We start from the raw sequence: 12,011 nt of genomic DNA, 5'->3' as shown, positions 1-12,011 counted from the left end.
CTGCTGTTCCCCACTGATGGTAGTGGTAGACAAGCTCTCAGTATGAGCTTTCCCTTGCATTTCTTCCTGTGAATATAGCTTTTCTTGGAATTCAGACTACTCACTCCTCTGAAACAGCAGACCACATCTCTCCAGCTTCTCTTTCTACAGTGCAAGTCTGTTCGTCTCTTTTCTAGGTACTTAATAGTAAACCAGGCATCTCAGTATCTCAGAACATTGTTTTAAACATATTCACTACTAAACATGTATGTATATACATAATTCATGTTCCATTTTAATTGGATACCAGACCAACTTACCTATAAAGTTTGAAGTCAATAATGTTTTCAGCAAGCTCAATTATTTATATTTGAAAAGCATCCAAAATTTCATTAGTCAAATTATGTCTCTGTCAACGATAACCCATAAAGTTTGGTATAAAATTAGCACCAGAGGGAACTTTCCATATAGTTACAGCTCAGTCTTACCAGAATTAACTTAGGAAATGGTGACTCAGGTGAAATAAATAATCCCTTAATGAGCTCAACATCGTCTATTCAGACAGGATACCCTGTGTAAGGGAAATGTGGGCTCCCTCTCTAGTTAGCTATTATTATTAAACACTAAAGCTAACTGTCTTACAAAGAAAATGAAAACATCATTTTGTTGAGGTGAAATCATCAGTTCGATTAATCGGAATGAAATCAGATAATTATACTGTGTAAAAGATAAAGGCAGTAAATTGTTGGTACCAAAATAAAGCCACAAGGAGGAAGAGGAGACACAGAGGAAGAAGTGGTGACAGTGATGCCATTCTACATAGTCCCCCACAGTCTATCTCCAGGAAATAAGGAAACAGGGAAGTCACTGTGACTCACCTTGGTGGGTCCATTTCCATTAATTGCTACCGGTAATGTTTCATAAAACACATTTTTAGCTCTGGCTTTGCCATTTTCAAACTTCAAAACAACTTCATCTGGGTTAAAAAGAAAAACAGGTCTTAGTAATTTAAAGTGTGAGAGTGTGTATGTATTGATACACACATGCATATGCATCTATCTATAGATCTTGTTGCTGTAAAATTCCTCAGGTAGTAGCAACTCTATAACATCTTACTACACTGATGGACAGTGACTGTAATGGGGTATGTGGGGGGGACTTGATAGTGGGGGGAATCTAGTAACCACAAGGTTGCTCATGTAATTGTATATTAATGATACTAAAATTTAAAAAATTCCTCAGCATGCTATTCCATGTCTTATGACACTTAAAGAAACATCGCCTACTTCAAATCAGCAGCTACCCAAAATGAAAGATGACACTGACACACATTCAGGTTCTGAACACCTCACTTATTCCAAGCTGGTGCCAGCAAACTGAGGTGCTAAGCCACTGAGGTATGTGGTGGAAGGAGAGGATCACTGCAGTCCTACGTCTGCCTTTTGAAGTGATGTGATCCTAGATCAATTAAATTATTGTCCTGTTTTATTCATCTATAAAATGGGATCCTTGCCTACCTTTCAAGGTTATTATGATGGTAATGACAATATATGCATGGCAAATAGAACACTGCCAGGCACAAACAAGGTTTCTACAACTGGCCATCACTGATAGCATTTCCAGTTCTTAAAAATCGGGCCTAATGCAAATTCCAGGAATATGCAAGACAGATCAGCACAGAATGGTTTTCAAGTTATTTTCCTTGTATTTCCTGAGCACTCTAAGCTAAATGCTTTCCAGTCTGAGAATCACTTTACTGTATGAACTGCCTTGAAGAATTGCATTAAATTACAATGTATTTTTAATTTTCAAAGTATGAATGTATTAATGAATTGATGTACTTCAATTTTTAATATATTGATTAATCAAATGTATTACTACATTTTCATCAAGATATATGTCTATCTAGGAAAACAAACATGCACACAAACACATACATACATTCCACAGGGGGCACACCTAGTTATCAGTTACCTTTCAGCTAAGTTAAAATACTCTAATACTCCTAAGCAATTCACAATACAAATAACATATACTGAAAATTGGGTAATCAATTTTAAAATATATTTACAGACCACAGATGGTCCTAAGTTATTAAGGCCAGAAACTTATCTTATCTTTTTTGCACTAATCTTGGGAAATAATTTTAACTGAATGTATTTAACTATATCAAGTTTAGCTCAGTCCATTATTTTTTAAAAGTTGCAAAATCTATGTGGTAAACCTTAGTCATAGCCTCAAAATGGATATAACAAAGGACAGATGATTGAAAATGCAGGTGTTCACTTATATACATGTGCAATCCAATATTGTAGGCATACCTACAGCTCCATTTAAGGTCTGGAAAATTTTGCATTTGTGATCCAATGTGATGTTAATAGCTTCCTAAAAAGAAGAATAGAGATAATATTGAAAAGGACAAGAAAAGCAGCTAACCCATCATGTTAATATAGTTTATTCTTTGGGGGAATTTAAAGATCCTATAAGTAAGCCATTCAGGCAATATATTTGGAAAGACAGGAAGATTATAATTTTATTGTTGATTAAATTGGAGGATAAAGGATATGGTAAAGCATTCATGCTGTTCTCCAAATATTTCCATTTCTCTACCTTATGACTAATTCTGACCAGTAAATTGTCAGCAAAAATTAAATTATCACCTCTAATGTGGAACATGCAATTACCAGTTTAAGACCCTAAGTGTGATCTTTCTCTCTGGCACATGAATCAGTAAGGCTTGAGATGGCTGCTCTATCAGCTAGGGTCCCCAAGTAATAAATTAAGCAGAAACCCCATTGCTGACCTACAATGGACAGGTAGCAAGACAAATAAACCTTGGTTGTGTTACACTGTTGGGGTTAGGGCTTGTTACTGCAGCATAACCTTGCCCACTGCACTGCTACAATAAGTCTGTAATTAATCAGTCTAATTATAAAGATTCATCTGCTTTACAAACCATATGATTCTCAATCTACTCATTTTTCCTTTACACTGCTCTGTCATAATAATATTCCTAAAATTGTCTTTGCAGTGCTGTTATGGACTGAATGTTTGTATCCTGTCAAAATTCCTATTGAAGTCCTAATCCCGCATGTGATGGTACTTGGAGATGGGGTCTTTGGGAAACAACTAGGGTTAAACTGAGGTCAGGAGAGTGGGGACCTCATGATGGGATTAGTGCCCTTAAAAGAAGAGATACCAGAGAGTTTGTGTGCATTCTCTCTCTCTGTGTCTTTGTGTGTCTCGCTCTCCATGTGACGTGCCTGCTGTCTACAAACCAGGGGAGGGCTCTCTCCAGAACCCAACCAGGCTGGCACCCTGATCTCAGATTTTCAGCCACCAGAACTATGAGAAAATAAATATCTTCTCTTTAAGCACCCAGTCTACGGTATTTTGTTATGCCAATCAAGCAGACTAAGACACACATGTTAACCAGATAAAATTATATGCTTAGAGAGAAACTTACACAAGAGTTATACAATTAAAAATATTACAAACCCAGCAGTGAACTTCAGAGGAGGATCCTAAAGCAAAGACAGCTAAATAAGATTCAGAGTGCTTTCACAGTAGAGCGACAGCGAGACAGACAAGCATGCTGCATGGGCTAGCACTGAGGCCAAGAGCAGATTTCTCCTCCCAGATGAGAGGCCAAATCCTCAGGACTTCCACATCAGGCAATCAGTGGACGGTAAAAAACAGATGAAGAAAAATAAACATTTTAAGAAGGAAGTTTCTAAAGTATGAGTGTGTAATGAAAATATCTAGGTGACTTAATATTTAAGAAACTATGGCTGCAAACTCACTGTAAAACAGAGTTTTAACAAACTTACATTTCCTAATGACAGCACCACAAGTACACAATTTAGTAAATTTTATAACTTTATCAATTATATGGAAGTTAACTTATGAAACCTTAACTTACTTCAGGTAAATATACTAAAAATGTTCCAAATTAGGGAACTTTAGTTCTACTTTTCTCCAAAGTTTCATTTAAATCAATCTCAGGAATATTCTCTCTAGGGCCATGGCAAATTGCTATTATCCCCAATATCCCCCAACTTTTAATGACAGAATTCAGAATGGTAGTAGGATACATGTACTTGAAATAAAGAACAAAATCTCCTTTGCTTATTATGTGCAGCCACATACATATATTCTGGTCAAATAAAAATATCAGGAAGTATTCTGTGAGACTTCTACAAAGGTCACTTAAACAAAGTTGACACAAATGGACCCTTATTTCCTGTTCTGCCAGCTAAATGTCTAGGGTATGGATGCAGTGGCCAGAGCTCCAGTAACTACCTTGGAAAAGGAGGTTACATTGAAAATGGGAGTTACTGCATACCCTTTTCAGTGGATCAATGTAAACTTTTGTGTAAAATAGCTGATCATCATCATTATCCTGGAGATTCCATTGTTGAACTATACGGTTAATATATGGAGCATAACCAATAAATCCTGCAATGTAACAGAGAAAAAATGGAGAATTTATTATTCAAACACCAATTTATTACTCAGCCACTCATGTCTATGTTCATGCCATTGACCAGTTGCATAGAGTTGTAAAGACTTCAGGCCTAAACCTTAGGTTGGAATTTCACAGCTCACCATGACAGAAATATAATTATTGAACATCCTTTGTTTTATATATAAACTACAATAGCATGAGGTTTTACTACCAATTCCAAATAAAAGATTTTTGGAGTAAACACATTCCTAAAATTAATTGACACAAGAAGGGGAAACAATGGTTTCCAAGGTTCCTAAGGAAAAAGTATTACTAAGAAAAAATAGAGTAAGAAAGTGGAGTTTTCTTTCTGACCTTCTAAAATGCCCTCCTTCAATCCTTTGTAGAGGATTCACTGTTGCTGGGGAATAAAAGCTCCACCACAGTGGTTTTAATGCCTGCGCAAAGAAGCTAATGCAATCAAAGAAATGTTGGATTTGTCACTGACTGCGAACATCCCAAAGAAATTTTATATCTAGAACATTTTGGGATTTTTTCCTTTACTCGAGCTAGTCATTTTTGTACCTGCTAAACCACTTTGTGGCCAGGTTTTGTGTATCATAGTCTGGAGAAAAGAAGTCTAAAATTGGAATGTTTCCCTTGGCCTAAGAGCATAAGCATTAAATTTGCCAGTAACAGTAGTCTATAAAAGACACAGACAACAGGAGGATTTTTCCCTGTTTGAATTTTCAGAAATGCAGCCAAACTGCTATGTTTCATTGACATGCAATATTTCTGAAAAAGGACCAATGTTACTCTTGTGAATTGAAAGGAAACCTAATTATTTATCCTCAGAATTAAAATTTCCTCATAGGAATAAAAGAATTGTAAGAAATAGGTCCAACAATATTACTGTTACCAAAAGAAAACAAGACAAAATGAAAACATGGCTAAAACAAGAACTGGTGGCTCATTTTTGTTATTTTCACCAAATTAAAAAAAGTTAAAAAACTGAAAATTACTGCATTTTTAATTCCTATGACCAATCTTCTGTGATGAAAAATACATCCAAGCATGCCTGACACATTACATTTTCCAATGGTTTATATCACTATTTTTCAAAAAATTGCTTCCTTACCTTTTTTAAACCTCAAATGTCCTAAAAAAAAGAATTACAGCTATTTTCATAGCATTTTATATGATTTATATTTTTCTATCAAAATGCAATATTATTTCAAATCAGTAGTTTCTAATATTCTGAACTTTTCCTCAAAGGGAAACATGCTTAGTATCCATGATAAAGATATTTTTTTAAACTAAACAAAACTCATGTTCCTTAAATAATTCTCAATATATCATTCATGAAATTACATACACTCTTATTGAAAATATTTAAAATTTCTAACATCTTTTTAATTATTTTGACTGCAAAAAGGACAAAGACTTTGGATGTCCTTTCATGATCTTTTTCCTACTTATAAACACCTTTTACTTAAGCTTGCTCTCAAAGGCACTCACTTACTAGTTTTTTTTGCTGTTTCCACAGTACTGTGTGACTGTCTGAAATTTAGATTCCTGAGTATATATGTCACTAACTAGATGAATTTACTTATGATACTTCAGTACACATGTCATGTTTGGAAAAATTAATAAATATAAAACTTACCCCAGAGTTCCATAGTTAAATGGTTTTTTAACTATCTATGACTTAGGTAAGTTAAAAGATAAGCCATGTGTGTTCCTGAGGGCCTGGAAATTTGAGCACCTGACTCAAAGGAGTCAAGAGTGGGCAGCTGTCCAGAGGGGCTTTGTCAGGGCTTGAGCTGTAGACTTAGGTGGAAAAGACTGCTGAGACAATAGGGACAGGATGACAAAGATGAGTAACCCTATGTTCTGACTTGAATGTGGATGTAAATCCAAAGGAGGTAGATAGATAGGAGAAAAATAAAATGACCAAAAGGTCTCAAAAAACATCAAGTGTAGATGTACCATATAGTGAGAAAAAGTAAGCTGAAACTAGGCAGTACAAACTTAAGGAATTGAAGGTTTCAGAAGTACGATATATATATATGGACTGACAAAGTTCCAAGGTGTAACTATGGGGGAAATGGGTTTCTAAAACAACGTGCAGATGAATAGAGATGGAAGTGAGGTGTCTTAGAGAAAGTAAATTACTTGCTACAGATTCCACTGCCCTCTAAGTAGCTGAGAAAGCCTAGAATCCAGACATGCTGCTATCTCACATTTGAACTAGCCCAAATAGTATCAGTTATACATATGTAAATCACCCCTGAAAAAATCTATTTTCCTAACATGGCTTGCAATTTCCACTAAACTTGTTTCTCTAATATGTCTCCAATCCTATTTGGTTATGTCTTCTGACCATATGTTTACATTAATCTCAACCTAAGGAGTAATGTGAAGTCGCAACAATGTACAAATTTCATTTTTTGAAAGGTGGGTAGGATAATTTGTTTCTTTAAACCATGGAGACATAGCCAATGTAGCACTGTTAAGTATATCCAGATACTCAGTGTTGAATATTTTCAATTAGTGAACTAAAGAGAAATCACTCATTTACTCTAATGTATTTTAAAATATACATAAAATTAAGTAATGTCTATTTTTAAAGCTATGTGATTGTAGTCTGCACTTTTTCATAAGAAAGGAAACTTACTAAACCTATTATTCTATAGCCAGAAAATTCTCAATGACACCATAACCAGAAGACCTGGATCCAAGTGGCTTTTCCTTTAAAAACTGTCTTTAGAAGTCACTTAAATGTGGGGAACATGGGAAAATGCTTTGTCAACTATAAAATGCACTCTGGATTTTAAACTGATATAATTTTCCAAAACAGTAAGAAGATAATGGTTATTTAAAACTTCATGTCTAGTTACATATACCAAAAGAGGTTGCTTCATCAATATTTATAATTTACTATGACTTGCATTACACATTTCTGACAGTATCTTACCCACCTCCCGAATTCAGGTAGCGTTTCCCAATGTGCACAATGGGATACTTGTCTGCTAGTCTTTTATCGGGCCACAGAATTCCATCTGCTGCAAAGACCACTTTGTGGTTTGACTTTTGAAACTTTTTTAGAACTTCTTCTGGACCACCAGCAAATATGACACTAAAGCTGTTTAATAAGGAAGAAAAGAAGTTTTAAAATACACTAGCAAGTGTATTTAGCAAGGAATTCAGGCACATAAACTAAGACACAGTATCAAAGAAAAGTAAGAATTCAGAATCCAATGCACGATTAATACCACCTATTTACAGAGTACATCATACAATTTTCCCTCCTCTTAAACGATATGGATTGTATTCAATTATTAGTGTTTACATTATATATCTTTGACAATGTGTTCAGTTACTAAATGTCATCAATGTGAATTTCTATTTGAATCACTATTCACCTGAAATCCTAAAATAAAAGTTTATAGATAAGCACATCTTTTAAAAGCTCAATAAAGTTGAAAAAATAATGTAAAAATTTACAGTATAATTTAATGCCTATAGTTTCACTGATTTTTCTGGGGACTTTGTCATAGTTCATCCACATAATCACAAAGACTTAACAAAGTACATGAAGTGTCAAGTCTCTACCTAATACGCTTCCACTCTGCAGTGAGTTCTTTAGGCTTGTACAACCACAATCTTTGCACTTTTTTTTACATTAGAGTACCTCAAGGCCAAAGGCTTCCAAGATAATGACTTAAAGTGGCAAACAATAAGAACAGAACTAATGTTCTTGAATTCAGCACCAGGTCTTTGTAACAGCCAAAACTCTAGATGCACTGCCATGATAGCTGAATGGAGGAGCAAGGAGGTTGGCCCATGAACCTTTCCCAGCCAACTTGCTGTCAAGGAGCTTGTTATAAGCTAGCATAGTAGGAATGAATTAGGCAAAATTTAATAACTTTCCATATATTAATTATTTTACAAAAATAAAACACATTATTGCTCATCTCTATAAAAATAAAAACCTAATGAAGTTTTTCAAAATTACTTTAGCAAATGAGTGTAAGTTTACACTTGTGACAGAGATGCTAACTGACCCGTCACACATTCCCATGCCTGGATTTAATAACAGAATTCCCCCTTGTTAACTGGGCGAATGGCCATCCTGCTGAAGACTACTCTGAAGATAGATGTGGCCACATGACTCAGTCCATCCAGCAGAATGTGTGTGGACCTGATGTGCTCCTGTAATCTCCAGGTTCCATGCTGTCCTGGTCTTTACAAGGAAAGTTGCCTGTCCTTTGATTCTCCCATCTCTCTCTCTTTCCTCTTCACGGTTAACCAGACTTTACAAGTAAAAAGTATTTGACATACACACCCTAGCTATATAGACCACTGCTGAATCTTTGGAAAAAATAAAAACAAAAACATGAGGATTAAAATGTTGCTAATGTGCAACTTAATTTAGCAATTAAGCCTAGCCAATTTCTTAAAAAATAGTAAAAATAGGATTAGAATTAGCAAGAGAGACTATTTATTTTCATCTAAATTGTCCTAAAGGACTTCAATTTTATCATTTGTTGTCATTTTACTTCCAAAGTGACACTTCAAAATTAAAACATAAATATATATAAACATAACATACATATGTATATACACATATATACATATACATTTTGGTACTTTGTATTTTTCTTTCAGGATCAATAAGCAAGAAACTATTAATACTATTAGTAACATAATCATAAAGTGACTCAGGTCATACAATTTAAAGTTTGACATTTGGTTTCTAATTCTAGCTCTGCCACTTGCTATCTGAACACCCTTAGACAAGTTAATTACTTATATTCTTTATGCTTCAGTTTCTTTAGTATAAAATGTTTAGTAACTATCTCACCAAGTTATTATAAAACATAAAAAATTAAGAATACATGGTACATTATAGCACCCAATAAAGTTAACAAAATATTAACATTATTATTACTAAAAGAAAGGGACTAGAGTAAAGGGAAAGGCAGAAGGAAAATTCACTTTTAAGTTTACACCAATCTCTAGTTTAAAAAATAATTTCATTTTTGGCCAGACACACATAAATTTTAAGATAAATTTTAAATCTGAATAAATTTGTTCTAACTTTGAACCAACTTTTCCCTATTATTTAAGAACTAAATTAATCTGACTTCTCAAAATCATATATACAAAACTATATGAAATTTCTTTTTCTTATAAATCAATACAATTGATTTCCTCAAATAGCCACTTAACATTTCTACTTCCTAAGATAATTCTCTTTTTTACAGGGGTATTTTCCTCAAGACTACAGACTGTTAAATGTTTTTAAATTGAAGATTAGAATAGAAGAACAGTTTTATGGGTAAGTGAGGCATGAGAGACAGTGCAAATAAATCAAACTTTCTGATACAGAGACTGCTATGCACATTGCAGAGTAAACCCACATTGCCTAGAGATGGAAAAAAAAGAGCTTATGTATAATTGGAGATCTGGACCAAACTGGTTCAGAAATTTTGTAGGTAGCATCATATATTCAAAGTTATAAATGCATGTTTGGAAAATGTTTTTGCAATCCTAGTGAAGGTAATAGCATTTACACCATGTATTTCAAGCTTAACAGAAGTCAATAGCTTCAAAAGGAGGAGATGGAGCAACTTCTACTTTTTATAATTTGGTTATTTTGCAAGCATACATTAACTACCTTTATAACAAAAAGCAATTATTTTAAAGTAAAATGTAATGGCAAAAACTATCTTCACATAATTCAAATGAGGATTTGACTTTGAAAAGAAATTTAAGGTACTGAAGATTTCCTATTTTATTCTAGTGGCATTGTTATTTCTGTGGAACCAATTTAATATTTTTCAAAGGTCAAGAAAGTTTTTCTACTTAAAATTACTTTGGCCACACCAACCCAAGTAGTCAGGCTTTTTAAAAAATTCACAAGGGTCATAAAAATAATTCTCATAGGAGTTTGGTCTATTTAAATATGAAGAATAGAATAAAACTTTCCACAGTTAACTGTGGTAAATATTCCTGGGTCCTGCAAAAACCGTAAGGTTCCACATTCTGTGGTTATGTGAATTATGTGAGTCCTCCACCAGATATGTCAGTATTTGATCTCCGACAGGTCATTGAAACTTTTACGAGTATTTGTCGTCTGTATTCCCTGTTTCTGTGGCACCGTCAACCAGTCACCCAAGCTAAAAATCTTTCATTCAGCTTTGCCCCCTCCCTTTCTATGTGCCCTCTCATCACATCTCTCGCCAAATCCTATTGATTTCATCTACTTAATCTATTTAGCATTCAAATCCTCCCGACTTCCACCAGAGAACACTGGACCAGATTAATTAAAAAACCCTACAAGCTTCTTTCCACATTATCCATCACCTTCCCACTTCTAGTAAGAACTGTCTGACAAACTCTCCTGAAAACCATTCTGTGCTAGTCCCTTGTCTGGATCAGTGGGGTTCTCAACTGTGATCTAAAATGGGACTAAGCAAATTTACTCTCTAGCCTTTTACAGAAAATACTTTAGGCTTTGAGAGCAATATGGTCTCTTTCACAAGACTCAATTCTGCCACTGTGGTGTAAAAGCATAGGCAATAAATAAACAAATGAGCATAGTGTTTCAGTCTAAATGCATCAGCCTCACATTAATAACTTTCCATTAAATAACCTGTTCTGAAACCAAACTGAATTATTTGATCTGTCATCCACATCTTTACTCATGATTTTTCATCTGCTTAACACATCTTTTCCCAATCGGGTCTCAAGAATTTGCCTTCAAGACCCATTTCAAATGCCACCTCTTCTACAAACCTCTGCTTGATCAGCATAAATGGGAAAGATTGTTTCCTTCCTCTTAATTCCCACAGCTTTTCTCATCTTTCACCAAACGTTTTATTTTCTGCTATTCATGCTGGGAGCAACTATCTTATGCTCACCTGCATGTTCTTCCTTCATATGCCAGATTCATGTCTTTATTCACCTGTGTATATTTCCCTAGATTTGTATTTTGAAGATAATAAATACTTGTTGAACAAATGAATGAGTAAATGAATGAATGAATCATCCCAAGTCTTAAGAATCAAAAGCTCCTGGGGAGCCAGAGAAGAAAGCAACAGAAATGTTCCCTAACCTTAGTTATTCGTTCCTCCTTAACTCAACACTTTCTTCACCGACACTGATATAAACTTAAGCCCAATGCTAAAATCATCCACACTGTTAGTAGCTAGTGTTTAAAAGCTTAAAGACTAATGCCATGGAACCACATAAGTAGCAACACACCTGATTTTTTTATCCTTAATCATGCCTTCATCTTAATAGAAATCTGTATTTCCACAGATAATACTACAAACTAATACTATGGAAACACCCCTGCACCCCCCCCCAAAAAAAAACACCAGTTGAAAATGTCCACCCAGTTGAATTTGCAGAATAAAATACAATAAAATCAGAGAGGAAATGATTACATTTATGTAGAAATTATAGAGGAAAGGGAAAAGAATTGGCTCATATAAAGTGGGTACTAACTTAAAAACTAAACATTACTGAGATGTCTGTAATTCTGTTTCTAGAATATAGAATTCTTACTGAGGCT

General features: G+C 34.5%; 1 protein-coding gene across 2 annotated transcripts in view; it reads right to left on the bottom strand.

The window, feature by feature from the left end:
- PLOD2 (procollagen-lysine,2-oxoglutarate 5-dioxygenase 2) overlaps positions 1-12,011 on the bottom strand; it is an 84,132-nt gene that overhangs the window by 33,541 nt on the left and 38,580 nt on the right. For both annotated transcript variants that reach the window (XM_073232239.1, XM_073232240.1), the window contains exons 4-7: positions 7,408-7,571; positions 4,325-4,437; positions 2,301-2,364; positions 858-955 (exon numbers count right to left, since the gene is read on the bottom strand). In XM_073232239.1, the coding sequence (XP_073088340.1) occupies positions 858-955; positions 2,301-2,364; positions 4,325-4,437; positions 7,408-7,571 (439 nt within the window). The remainder of the gene's footprint in view (positions 1-857; positions 956-2,300; positions 2,365-4,324; positions 4,438-7,407; positions 7,572-12,011) is intronic.

This window comes from Manis javanica, chromosome 3, assembly GCF_040802235.1.
Source record: "Manis javanica isolate MJ-LG chromosome 3, MJ_LKY, whole genome shotgun sequence".
Classification (NCBI taxonomy): domain Eukaryota; kingdom Metazoa; phylum Chordata; class Mammalia; order Pholidota; family Manidae; genus Manis; species Manis javanica.
Note: the sequence above shows the minus strand (reverse complement) of the source record. Positions and strands in the feature narration are given on the sequence as shown.